At 34.2% G+C, this 14880-nt stretch overlaps 1 protein-coding gene across 1 annotated transcript in view; it reads right to left on the bottom strand.

Annotated features, from left to right (window-relative positions):
• GRM8 (glutamate metabotropic receptor 8) overlaps positions 1-14880 on the bottom strand; it is a 959071-nt gene that overhangs the window by 940221 nt on the left and 3970 nt on the right. The window contains exon 2 of the mRNA XM_074193782.1: positions 2014-2830. Within this exon, the coding sequence (XP_074049883.1) occupies positions 2014-2523 (510 nt within the window). The 5' untranslated portion in view covers positions 2524-2830. The remainder of the gene's footprint in view (positions 1-2013; positions 2831-14880) is intronic.

Raw genomic sequence — 14880 nt, 5'->3', positions numbered from 1 at the left:
CTACTCTGAGACTATGAGGTAATAAAATAATGGATGGTGGAGAAAAGACAACTCTTATTTTGCTTTTGTTTTCTCTGCAAAGCAATATGAACTTTATTAAGGGAGAGGATGAAACAAAAGTGATTAACAGCTAATATTGAAACCCATATAAAATGATAAGACAATGTCTAATATTTCTCAGAAAATTCACTCCATTTGATATATTTGTATACCCTATACCTAGAATGGTGAGCTAAGTGGTACAATGGATATAGGGCTACACTGAAATCAGGAAGATCTGAGTTCAAATCTAACCTTGGACACTTACTAGCTGTGTGACTCTGGACAAATCACTTAACTTTGTCTCAGTTTTCTCATCTGTAAATTAACTGCAGAAGGAATTGTCAAATCATTCTAGTATCTTTGCCAAGAAAACCCCAAAAGGGGTCACGAAACATCAGACATGACTGAATAAACATGAAATTCCTAGCACAGTCAGTGCCTGGCACTTAATGGGACCTTAATCTATGATTGGTTATTGATTGATAAGTGCTTTAGTGGTACTAAAAGAACTGATGATTGTTACTGCTGATTCATTTTGATGGTCTCTGATGTAACATGAAGCATTTTTACAAAACTTAAAAAAAGAGAATAAACTCTTCAAGCTATAGACATGTGACTATGATTTCAATTCCTGGCAAAATTCTAGTATAGAAAAAAAATTCAAACATTAAAAGAAAATACAGTTGAACCTCATTAATTCAGAATAAGAAACAAAAAAGTTCTGTCTATATTAATGAAAAGTCAAAGTATAAAGTGTTTTTAAGAAAATGTACTTTTATTATTTTTCAAGGGTTGTATGTATTATAAATGAGGATATAATGAATTTAATAAATAAGATGAACAAGTAATGAAAAATTCAAAATATAAAAATGCTGGGTAATTGTATAGGACTTTATCATTTTCAAAGTGTTTCACATCTATCTTTTCATTTTACCTGTGTTATTTAATAATTGTCATGCATCTAAAATTCCTTTCTTCCAACACTTATTTTGACTATTTTAGCCACTAAGAATCACATATGTGTAATTTTTTATAACTGAAATAGTTCAGTTTAAGTTATCAAAGTTTCACAGTCTCAGGCTGTAATAGTTGACAATTCTATAGACTTCATGTCTCCTAAAGGGTATTCCATATTTTAGTATTCAGCATTATCTCTTCTGATTTGAAACTTTACCATAACAAAGCATCCCACACACAGGCAATATCATTAACTGAACTACCTGATAGTTCAAGATAGTTAGCTATATAAAGATATAGCTAGATATAATAAATTTGTTAGGCATTTAGTAAATTCATGTGTTTCTTCCTATAGATGGAATTAATATTTTATTTAAAATGAGTCTCAAGGTAGGAGAGATCCTAAGGCTACCCTTTTATTAAACATCATTGAATACCAAAATGACTACTTTCTTTGTAATAGGGGAAAATGTCAGCTATAATCAGTGTACTCATTTACTTATGAACAATGGAACAGAGTACCATTGATTTTTTGAAAAAACAAACCTGGCCATAAAATTCCATTCAATTAACATACCCACATGTCCTAATATTTAACAATACAATTCCCCTCTCTTCCTCATGTTGCCATAGGAGCAACTTATTTAAGAAAGCTGTGCTCCGAATGCTAATTATCAATCTATAATTGGACATAAGAAGAGATACGAGGACTTGAATACTGAAGGTTGTAATGGAGCAGGAATTCAACTTCACCACTTTTTTAAGCTGGAGAAATGGAGAAATAATAAGAAAGCACTTGGAAACACACTTTCAGTTGGCATAGAGGAAAGGAATTCCATCCCCCTTGTCTTGCCTGCCATGAATGCTATTCTAAAAGTAGTCCTTAAAATAAAACACAACAATGGTTGCTTTGCCAAGCTATAAAGCTTTCCTTTTACTTTCTTCTTGAACTTGTTGTTGAAGTTACAGGTTGTTGTATCGCAGATGATTAACAAATTAAAGATTTTTACCTACCTTAAAAAGTCTTAAAATATTAGCAACCATGATAGATACAGAACTTGCTGCAGCACCTATGACCCCTGATATCTTGTCGGGCTTAGTGAAAATGGGTGGATCTCCATTAGCGCATTTCACATCTGAAGCATCTTTCTCTATTAATGCTTGCACAAATGTTAAAGATTGCTCTAAAGCATAAGTGTCTCGGGAACAAGTGTCCAGGATCCGGACCCCAAGTGTGATATTGGCAAGGAGATCAGGATCTTTATTGATCTGGTCTATTGCATATAGCATGGCCTCAAGTCTATGGATCCCTTTTTCCTTCTTCAACTCTCCACAAGGCACCCCTCTATCTCCTTTTGCATGGACAGGGAATAGTCCTCCCAAAATAACATCCCCATCCACTCGAATAGAATGGGCATATTCCTGACTGTGAGTTCTTTGCATCATGGTGAGAATCCAGTAGAACTTGGCTGTCAGGAGGAAGAAACAAGGGCAAGAGGGCAACCACTTTCCTTCGCATACCATTTTCTCCACAGTTGGTATTGTAATCCAAAACCCAAAGTTTATTCTTGCTGCAGTAGGAAGGGGACCATATGAAGCTGTACCTTCTGAAGGCTACCATTAGGGCCCATGAAAGTAAGGGCTCTATGTGTTTCAGCAGGGTTTCTGAATGTGAGCTTCACAGTGAATTTCCATTGGGCTCATATGATTCAAGTTTCTTTATTAATCAATTCAGCTCCCATGAACTGATGAGATAATTAGGATATCTGAGGTTCTGATGTTGGGATGAGGTCAACAATACATGAAGTCAGCCCTTGCAGCAGAACTATTCCTAAAAGAAAAAAAAATAGAGTAGATAAATTCAGTTTAATGAGCCTAGAGTTTTCATCTTTTTAAAAGCATGGTTGCCTCCATCTAATTTTTTTGTTATTTTATTTTCCCATTCAGTAAGAAACTAATTCTTTTTATCCTCCTGTGGATTCAAACACCTGGTTACACTGAGCTATAAAGGGGAGATTGATGACACTATCAGAGCAAAGAAAATACAAAAGTATCAAAAACTAGGTTGGTGCTCCTAGAGCAAAAACTATTTTTATTTGCCATTCTATTTCAGTAAATTCTGTTTTAGCTAAGATAACTTCACATAATTTATGGTATTTTTTTCCAAATTTTTAACAGCTGTCAGGGTCTTTAATTTGGACTTTGTCTACAAAATCATGATAAAAGGTTTCTTTATGTGATGTATTCAATGAGGCAGTCATTTGTTAGTGAAATTTATTTGGTGCCTCAGATTTCCCATTGGGAAAAAAAGATTATTCAATCACAAAAAAAAAGCCCAAAAGAGTATGAGATTTATGACTTGTGAAAGAAATTCAATGTAGAGTGTCAGCTATTTCATATAAATGTACCTCATCATGATCTGACAAAAAAACAACAAAGAGATGAAAATTAAAGACATATGAAGGATGATGTATCAATATATTCCTATTACCTTTGTATAAATGTCTTATTAATTTGCTTAGTTTGAAGTCAATAAGCATGATTATTATTCTCAAATAAATAAGCCTTGATCACAGAATCTCTAGGAAGAAATCAGAATAGGAAATCAATTGAATAGGTTCTTGATTTTGCCCATCACAATGGGCATGATGATTATCCATAAAGACTGGAAATAATCCAGGATGCAAAATATAATTCCATAATTATAATTGGAGACTATGTTTTTCGAACTTTTATCTTTAAAACACTGGAAAGATTTTGTTTTGTTTTTAGCTATGCGACTTTTAAAGCAGTCAACAAATTCCTTTAAAAAATTTTTCACCTTGATTGACTAATAAAATGTAAATGATTTATTTAGTATTGTTTTATTCTATTCTATTAAGAAAACATTTATTAATTGCCTATTATGTACTAGATGCAATATTAAATGCTAGGCTTACAAAAAGGAGGAAAAATAATCCTTACCATTAGTAGAATTGAAAAGGAATTTGAAGAGTCAATAAGATTTTAAATCTCAATACAACTGAGAAAAAATTTCCAAAGTTGAAATATGTCTAAAGTTCAATGACCAGAGTAACTATGGGACCTTGTAATATGAGGACTATCTGAATAAACTGAAAATGTTGAACCTAGAAAAGAAAAGATATAGCAGGAATATAATTCTTGCTTTTAGCCACTAAAAAGAGTTGTCATGAGAAAGAGGGAATAAACCTAATCTGTGTGGCTCCAGAAGAGCAAACTAGAACTCATGTATTGAAGAAATAGGAAGATGGAATTCAGAAAACAAATCAACCAACAAAATTAGAGCTTACTGAACAGGAAATAGGTTGTTTTATAACAAAACAAGTTTCTCTTCTTAGGGGGATACTCAATCTGAAGCCTGATGATCATTTACTAGATGTATGCATGCATAAACAAGAACTGCATCATGTCTAAGGTTCCATCAATGTCAAGCATTCTAGGAACTTGTTTTGTCATCCAAGTTAACCTAATACCCACTGGTAACTCATTTATAGAGTTCTCAGATGCAATTAGGGACTTTCTTCTTTTTCTCCTCACCCATCAACAACTGTTTGTATTTTCGAGCCCACACATAATTTCTGTTCTAAGAATGCTTCCTTCCTCTCTTTCCTACAATCAGAGGAAAATTGAATATTTCCCCAATGACCTTTGAAGTAAAGAAGTAGAAATTCATATTTTGAATCCTAGTTCTACAACTAACCAAGTTACTAGCCAAGGCACTCTGATGCCATTTAAGCTCCTTCAGCTCCAGTTTCTTCATCCAAAAACAGAAGAGATTGGTCTAGATTATCTCTGAAGACCCTTCCAGCTCCAAAATCCTACAATTCTACTTATTTTCTCATCTTTACAATTCCTCCAATATACCTAAACCCTGCATTTTGTTAATCCCATTTCCAAAATGGCAAGCCAGTACCAATTATTGTTCAACTCAAGTTTCAAGGCACTGAGCTGAGAACTTTATATGTAGTGATGAAAACAAAATATATTGCATACCTAATGCATATATAACCCCCATAGTTTGGAAATGGTCTCAGATCTCCTCAAGGAAATTCTGACCTTCACTACTGACTCAAGAGTTTGAATTCTACCTACTTATCCAAGGCAAGTATTTAAATATCTTATGACAAGATGATTTGATAGCTGATATTTTGGGGAAAGTATCACTTAATAGGAAGAACACTGAATAACTATGGAGAAGAGAAAAGAATACTCCAGGCATATGAAATTATATAAACAAAAATATTAGGGAGAAGAGTGTTAAAAAATCCTAGGAATCAAAACAAGAAAATATTTAAGAGAAAAGATATGCTATTTGAAGGCTTTTGTTTGGGAGAGGGATTCGATTTATTGTTCTTGATAGCAAGAATGAAAAACTAATTGGAAGATGAGCTAGTTGGATCAACAGTGGGAAGTAACCAAGAAGCAGAGTTCAGATCAATAAAAAATAGCAGCCTATCAATCAGAACTATGAAACAACAGCAAGAACAAAAAAGTGGTCTAGTTTATGAGGTATGAAACTCCATGTCACTGAGAGTATTCAGGTGAAAACTAAATGAACACTTTTCTGAAAAGCTATAGCATCCATTTGTGCTTCACTTAGAGACTTAATCTTAGTGTCTTCCATCTATTGATGATCTCTGGTTTATCCTGCTTATATTTTATTTTTACATAGTTGTTTACATATTCCTCATTAGACTATGAATTTCTTGAGAGCTAGGACTATTATCCCCCCCCTTTTATATCTCCAGGGCTTAACCCAGTACCTGCTGAATAAATGCTAGTTAACTGACTAACTAGATGAACTTTAAAGGCTTTTGATCCTGTGGGATTCTTTGATTCTATGTCCACAGAAAAGCAAATGCAAAATAATTTGAATATATTAATTTGAATAATAACAACAATAGCAAACATTTAAATAGCATTTTAAGACTTGGAAAATATTTTACATTTATTATTCCAATTGATTCTAACTGGGAAGTATGAAATCAAAAATAATTACTAATACTTATGTAAAGGTTTAGATTGGACTTTGCCTTTGTATAAACCTTAAAACAATCCCAGTTAGGTATAATAGGTATTTTAGAGATAAGAAAATTAAGACTTAGAGAAGTTAGTTGACATGCCCATAGCCATAAAGCTAAGAAACGTTAGTGGCCAAATTTAAAACCAAATCTTCCTGACTCCCAAGTTGAGAACCCTAGCCATTTATCCATGCCACTTCTCAAGAAAAAATCTACCCTAAGAAAAGAGAAACTGAGCTAAGCCTCAAAGGAGAAACGGAGGATTCTGAATGGTTTAGGTGAGGAAGAGGTATACCCCCTTTTCCCACAGGGGAAATAGTTTGGCAAAATGCCCAAAGACAAAAATGGAATGTCAAGGATAGGGAGCAGCTGGAAGGCCAGTTTTGTTGGAGCATAAGAAGCACGAATGAGAGTATTGGAAGGTAAGTCTGAAAAATTAAGTAGGAGCTACAGTTTGCAGAGTCCTAAATTCAAAGCTGAATGATTTACATTTTATCCTAGTCTTATGCCCTTTCACTTTTGGAACTTCCCTCCTCCACCACAGGGCCTCCACCTTCCTCCCATTATATTCATTTTTTCCCAGCATTTTCTTTGGACACCAAGACTTCTGAGTGAGCTCAGAAAGCTAGTTTTAAAGAAACACTAATGAAGCAAACTTGGCTTTCAGGATGTATTTATCCTGACATAGAGTGTCACTAGGTGTTCATTAAAGGAAAGAGTTATAAGTTATGATTTCAAAACAGAGGCCTGTTATACTAGGATCACAAGATTCAAAAAGAAAAAAATTCTTAGAGATCGATTAATCCAACCCCTTCATTTTATAAACACTAAACTGAGACCCAGAGAGCCAAAAAACCAAAATCTGCCTCTCTGTGCATCCATTCAATGGACCTCCTTCTGCCCTTGTCAGACCAAGAAGAAAAGTTTAAGTTTTTATTCTTTGACATGAAAGCTCTTATAATTTTTGAAGGCAGTTGTCATGCTTTTCCCCAAATCCTCTGTTCTCTGAAGCAAAATATTGCCAGTTCCTTCATCTGATACTTGAATAGCGTGACTTCTCTTATGATCCTGGTTATCCTCCTGGAGAGATAGTATAGTTTATCAAAATCTTTCTTAAAATATTGCCCCAAGAACTGGACAAGTATTCTAAATATGGTCTGATGAGGGTAGAAAACAAGACCCTCACCTCTTGTCTTCTTTACTTCGGATTTCTATTAAAACTGTTTAAGACATTAAGAATTTTTTCAATTGCCATAGTTGACTCAAATAGATTGTGCAGAACACATACACATAAACACACACATATATATATATACATACACACACACACACACACACACACACAAAATCTTTTTTTTCTAAGTAGCTACTGTCTAGTTAACACCAATTAATATGGGAAATCACTCATGTAATAAATACTAGGCAATTTGTAGCCAATACATATAGAAAGTGACAACATAATATTTAGTTGCAATATTTCCTATTAGCTGTTGCAACCACCAGTAAACAGAACAGTGCGTTCCCATAGCTCTAGAAGGAACCTCAGAGGCCATCTAATCCAACTGCTTCACTTTACAGATGGGAAAATAAGACTCAGGGAGTTTGTCTTCTCAAGATCACACAGGAAGTGTGAGAAAGAGGATTTGGACCAGGTCCTCTGATTCCAAAATTCAATGTGAACTCTTTCCACTGTACAATGGTTGCTTTGATATTCACTGAGTTCATAACAATGAACTTTAGTCAAGATGAAAGCTGCAAAGTTTCCAATTCAGACTAGATATTCACCTTGGAAAATCTATCCCAACTACTCATGGGTGAGGTCTGTCCTGGTTCAAATTATAGGCATCACTTATTCACTCAATCATTCAATCAACTAGTATTTAACAGGGGTTCACTATGTGTTTGTTACTGTGCTAAACCCTAGGGATACTTTCTTCTATCAGTCAGAGAGCTTACATTCTAATTGAGATTCAACATGTACACATAGAAATAGCATAATCACAAAATTAATATATGGTAGGGATTTGGAGGGGAGGAGAGAGAATTATCTAAGCAACTAAGGAGAACAAAAAAGGCTATAAAAATAAGGGGTCACTAGTAGTTCTAAGTCTTGAAGGAAACCAAAGATTCCAAGAGGCAGAGATGAGGAAGGAGAACATTATGAGTTTGAGGGCCTCAACTTCTCCAAACTATTGACTTTTCAGCTGTATCAGACCCTACGAAGATTAAATACTGAATCCATGGATATGCTTTGGACTTAATGCCATAGTGCACAGGATACCATTACAAGGTCCAACTTAGAAGCCACTTCCTCCATGAAATCTTCCCCAATCCTCTCAGATGTTCTCCTAGCATTTTCTTAGGGCATTTTCTCTAGATCTCTCCTACCTTATTTCATTTTCCTTAACTGTATACATGTTGTAATCACCAATACCCTCTCTCCATTATAATGCAATCTTCTACGGGGCAAGGATGAGGTATACTTTACATCTGGGTATACCCAGTGCCTAATATGCTCTTTTTTGAACACTTAACAAATATATAACTTTAATATATTTGTTAATAAATTCAATGTCACTCTCTGTGGGGGCACTAAAAAACAAATTAAAACACCCCAAGTTTGACATCCCCTATGAAGGTCTCTAAACATCACTCAAAACTCTCAATATACAATACTTGGAGATATTCCCTTTATTATTTCTTTTTCTGCATCATCTCACCAAACGTTTACCTGTTTGCTTGCTACATGAATGATAATCCATACACCAAATAAATCTATGGGTCCTCAGTTCTGTTGACATGGCACTAAAATTGTTTTGTGCCATACACACACTTCTTCTACCCTTATCTCTAGGTCATTAGAGGCTAGCCTGCTGTTGGCTCTGAGTTTCTGAATTGTTTATTAATGGGCACTGGTAACAGGATGAATTAAAGAGTTTTTTCGCCTGTTCTTGAGGTGAGAACATATAGTTACACTAAAGAATGACAGAGCAAGAAAAACCACCATGAAAAATTCTTTTAGCAGATTGACTCTGAAATATGTATTCCAGTGTTTCTAAAGAAGTGGAATCATAGAATCCTAGAATCAGAGTTCTAGTCCAACCCTGGGACAAAGCATATATCTGTTCTACAACATTCCCAATAAATGATACTTGACAATGATGTCTAACAACAGTTCATTTCATTTTCAAAGAACTTTAGTGTTTAGGAAATCCTTTCTTGCTATAAATTTGCTTCTCAATAATTTCTCTTCATCACTCTTAGTCCTTAGTCACACAAGACATTGCTATTATAAGTAGCTAGCAAAGCAAGTTTAGAGTTGTAATTATTTCACACAAAGCTTCCCACAAACTTTGAGGAGACTAACCACAAGAATCCTAAATTCTTTCCCAATCAGATGCATGTTTGTCCCTCCGAATCTCAGAGTTAGAATGATCTCAAGAGTTATTTATACCTCAATAATTCATTCTATTTAATAAGAATATGTGATAATTTCCATAAAAACTAAGCAAAATTTGCCGGAGTTCAGTTGACCAAACATGTTTCTGATGCCTAGTATATCTTACTGGAAAGAACAAGATTAAAGAAGACTGTTGAAAATACTTTTGAGAATGAACTGTTTTCAAGCAATCTAAAGACATGATTTTATTTAAAAACAAATGATATGCTAATTTCAAATCATCATAAATTCATTAAAGCATATGCCAGTAATTGATAATTCATTAGCCTATTCCATTTAATCTATGTCCTTCAAATTAAGGTCTGAAGTTCTTTAAGGGTTTCCTCATTCTTGAATTCAGTAGTTCAGTCTAGTCTTCTCCATATCAGTCCAGAAAAAAGCACCATGTTTGTGCTTATTCCTTACCTTGAAAATGAAATCAAAACTGTTTATAAAATGCTTAATCTAATACAGTTTAGGTTTTTAGCTCCTTTTTATTTTCTGAGGTGCAAATATGTATACTGAAGTAATTTATTCATTCAAAACCTCATCACTGAAATTCCATGATTAAACTTCTTAACTATTGCTCCTATGAAAATATATTTATCTCTAAGGCTTGCAAAGTCTTAAAAATATTATCTCATTTGATCTTCATAACAATCCTGGGAGGTAGGTGCTATTATCTCCATTTTGTTGATAAGAAAACTGAGACTGACAGACATTAAGTGACCTGCCCAGGGTCATACAGCTAGTGAATTTGAGACAGTCATATTTTCCTGACTCCATGACCAGGGTTCTATCTACTATAGCACCCAGCTAAATAGTTTTTATTTTAAAGAAATGCAAACCTCAGTGTTGCTAACAAGCTAAACAATGCTATTTTGGGTTCAGCACTTAATTCATAGTAATTTTTTTATCTCTAAGGCTGATCTCAAAGTTGTAACAATTCAGATTTCTATTTTGTTCTAATTCCTCCCAGAGATATTGAACTCCATGCTCCTGAAAAGTGATCTCTGTGCAGAATTGGTGTCTTTTCTTATTACTGAGCATAAATAGAAGACTAGAACATTTCAAATGAAGCTTTACCTGATTAGCTTAGCCCTTCAATCAGTCACTCCACTTTGCTTTTCCTTGGCTCTTATGTCTGCAATACAGATTTGATTACCAGAACTGGCTTTTATATCACCTTGCCATTATTTGCTTGTTTTCTCCTGTGTATTTCTTCTGACCCCAATTAGATTAGAAACTCCTCAAAGTCAGGAATCCTGCCTACTTCCTTTTATTGATCTCTCTTCAACTTCAGTCCCCAGCATGGATTTAGTAAGTGCTAAATAAAAAAATTGATGACTGACTAATTAATCCTTTAACTTAATATGGTAGATTAGGATTTTTAAAAAAGGTTTTTCTTAACTCATTTAGAACTAAATTCTTTTTTTTAGGTTTGTTTTTTTTTTTTTTTTGCAAAGCAATGGGGTTAAGTGGCTTGACCAAGACCACACAGCTAGGTAATTATTAAGTGTCTGAGACCAGATTTGAACCCAGGTACTCCTGACTCCAAGGCCGGTGCTTTATCCACTACGCCACCTAGCCACCCCTCGAACTAAATTCTAATAGAAATGGATTAAAACTTTTTCATAGTCTTCCCATGGGTTAAATTTATGTTCTGAGATCTCAAGTCAAACTTTTCAAATGACTACTCCTCTAGGGAGCCATTCTCAAAGAGGAAAGTAATAGGACAAGGGGCCTGGGAAGAATTGTCCGTGGGTACCCCTTAAATCAGAGAACTCTTAAATTGGGGGATAAAGTTTTAAAATATTTTGATAACAGTGCTCCAATGTAGTTAATTTCCTTTGTAATCCTAGGTATATCCTTTTTCTGAATTTAAAAACATTGTACTGAAAAGGGCTTCATAGATTCCATTAGACTGCACATGTGCATGCACACACACACACACACACAATTACAAAACCTTCAAAGATTATTTATGGCAGTGCTTAGATTTTGTGGGGAGTTTCTGGCATGAATTATTTCTAAATTTAAAGGAAACTGATTTGGCTGATGCATTTTCTTAAGAACAAAATCAAGGTAGAATTAAGGGTATTGCATCAAAAGAAATAACATGGAGGGGTAGGTAGGTGGTGAAGTGGATAAGGCACCAGTCCTGGAGTCAGGAGTACCTGAGTTCAAATTTGGCATCAGACACTTAATAATTGCATAGCTGGGTGACCTTGGGTAAGTCACTTAACCCCATTGCCATAAATACATTTTTAAAATAATTTTTTAAATGAAATAACATGGAGAACTTAAAGATTTACAGAATACCATTCCCTTTTGTTAATCCATCCTTCACAGCATTACCAAACTAGTCATCCTTGTTCATCAATCTGGTCTTGTCACTCCTCTATATCTTCTTCAGGTGACTATAGTTTAATAAACAAAATTCAAACGTTTTTGTCTTATGTCTAAGGTCCTCTGAAATATTAAATCCTACACTTATAACCTCTCCATGTTCAATGGTCCAAAGTGAACTATTCTCTGCCTCTTGAACATGAACTGTGCTTAATCACTACTGGGTTGTTGCGGTGATAGCTGTTGTAGTTGTTATTGCTGATATCTAAGCCTGGAATGTTCTCCTTTCCCTTCTTTGCATACTAAACTTCTAAACCATCTTTTGAAGCCCAATTCAATTACTATAAAGCTTGATTTTTCTGTTGGCAATGATCTTACCCCTCAGTGTGTGTGTGTATGTGTGTGTGTGTGTGTGTGTGTGTGTGTATCACATTCCTCTGCAATTCTCTGAAATTCAAACATAATAATAAAAATGATAGCTATTCATGCCTGTGTCTAATCTCCACCCTAGACTGTAAATTTCATGATTCCTTACCTAAACTGTATGTTTTTCTCTACCCCCATCCACTGAACATAAGAGATACTGAATAAATGTTTGATGACAATGAAAAAAATCAATTGATCACAAATATTATTAAAGAGTTAGAAGTAACACCTATGGGGAAAGGTTAAAAGGACTGAAAATATTCTGAGTAGAGACAAGGCCAGGTCATAAAATTCTCTTTAAGTATCAGAAAAGGAAAACTGGGGATAAAATGGTACCATTTCTGTGGTAAAGTCAATATGGTATTGTTCCAGGTAAATGCAAAACAAATTAATGTAGACTGAGGACACAGATTCAAATCTCACCTCTGAAACTAGCTACCTATGAAACCATGATCAAGTACTTAACCTCCTGGGTCTCAGTTTTCTCATTTCTAAAATGAAGTGGTCAAATTAGATAGTTTTTTTGGTTCTTTCCAATTCTAGCTCCAGGAGACTATTTTTTGTGGGTTTTGATGCTGTAAATTCACAAGACTGATGACTTGAGTACTAGGTGATCTTAGACAAGTCATCTGTCAAAAAAAATAGAAATCAAATTCCAGCAGAGGAAATTTAAAAGGGATTAAATTTAATAATTTAAGTTTAATGCAAAGTCCTATACTTTTTCAATCTTCCCTGAAATTATTATTATTATTATTATTATTATTATTATTATTATTCACATTTATATAGTGCTTTAAGGTTTGTGAAGAATTTTACAAATATTTAATTTTATCTTCCCAACCCTGGGAGGTAGGTGGTTTTATCTTCATTTTACAGAGAGGGAAACTCAGGACAACAGCAGCCAAATGATTTGCCCAAAATCACATGAGCAGGAAGTCTCTGGGGCAGAATTTGAACTCAATCTTCCTGACTCCATGTCCAGTGCTTTATCCATGGGGCCATATAGATGCAGGAGTAAATACTTAAGAGAGTTGTGTCTAGTTCTTATGAAAAAGATCCAAGGAATCTTGACAATTGCTTCTGTGAAAAAAAGATCTGGCAGTTTTATTGGGCTATAATGGGAGTCAGTATCATGACATCAAAGTCAAACAACAGCAATAATGCATTAGAATATCCAGAATGAAGAAATGTTTCACTGGACTATATTCTAGTTAAACTACACTTGAAGTATTACAGTCAAGAGGGAGACACATTTTTATAAAGACATTGGTAAGATAGAGTTCAGCTGGAAGACAACAACCAAGATGGTAAGTGGGCTCAGAAATCAAGCTACATGAGCATCAGTTTGAAAGAATTTTGCTTATTTTGCCTAGAAAAGAGAAGGCTCTAGGAAGGAAGGGGTGAGACTATACCTCTCTTTAAATATTGAAAGGACAGTCATTCAAAAGAGGACTTAGTTTGATTTGATCTCAGAGAGCAATCACAATCACAAGGGCAAAAGTAAGAACAAATAATTGAAAGTTGCAGAAGTGAATAAATTGGCTCAATACAAGGAAAAACTTTCTAATAATTAAAACTACCCCCAAAATGTAATAGACTGCTTCAGAAGCCAATGAATTACCCAGCATTGTAGGGCTTCAAATATAAGCTATTTGATCACTTGTTTTTTGAAGAAATTCCTGTACAGGAAAGTCTTTGACTAGAAAACACTTGAGATCTTTTCCAACTCTGAGATTCTTTAATAATTGAAATGAGTCTCTGTTTTGAAATTACAAATAATGGGTCTCGGTTGCAAATGAAAAAAAATGTTTTTTAAGAACTGATTATAAAACATTCCCTAGACTAAATTCCATCCTGCCCATTAACAAAATCATTAAGCTTGAGGAGTGATCAGTCTATAAAACTATAAATTCTCTTGATATTTGTAGACTATTTTCTACTTGTTCTTACTTTTAACTGTTTTAATTATCATATCTGGTGTTAATATAGTGCTTTAATATTTGCAAAGGATCTTACCTTCATATTTCATTTGACCATCACCACAGCTCTGTTAGGTGGGTGCTACAGATATTATTCTCTTTTTTACAGATAAGAAAAATGAAGCCAAGAGGTTAAGTAATTTTCCTACAGTGACTTTTCCCACCTGAACCTATCCTATGCTTCAGTTCAAAACATTTCCTCTCCTTTCTCTGGGCCTTATCTGTCTTTTATTTATTTCCTTTAGGACTTTGTAAGTAGCTAATTTCTGATTTAAAAATAAATACACACACACAGAAATGTTATTGGTTGATTACTTCTCCTGGATTTTTTTATTTTGTCTTATTTTGTTTTGTTGGGGTTTTTTGTAAAAAGTGATAACTGCAACTAAATTCCTTAACTCCAAGAAATGATCCTTTGATGATTGGGATGTTACTCATTGAGACAAGTCAGTAGATAAGAATTTTCAGGGAAGCAAGCCTTTTAGCAATATTCTTCAAATCCCACCCACAATCTATGGAACCCTACAGTCTTTGAGATAGCTGATCATGTGGTAGGGATATACATATATATATATATATATATATATATATATATATATGTATATATATATATATATATATATATATATAGAGAGAGAGAGAGAGA

The sequence above is a fragment of the Macrotis lagotis genome, chromosome 7, assembly GCF_037893015.1.
Source record: "Macrotis lagotis isolate mMagLag1 chromosome 7, bilby.v1.9.chrom.fasta, whole genome shotgun sequence".
Classification (NCBI taxonomy): Eukaryota; Metazoa; Chordata; class Mammalia; order Peramelemorphia; family Peramelidae; genus Macrotis; species Macrotis lagotis.
The sequence above is the reverse complement of the archived record's forward strand: the minus strand, read 5'-3'. Positions and strand labels throughout refer to the sequence as shown.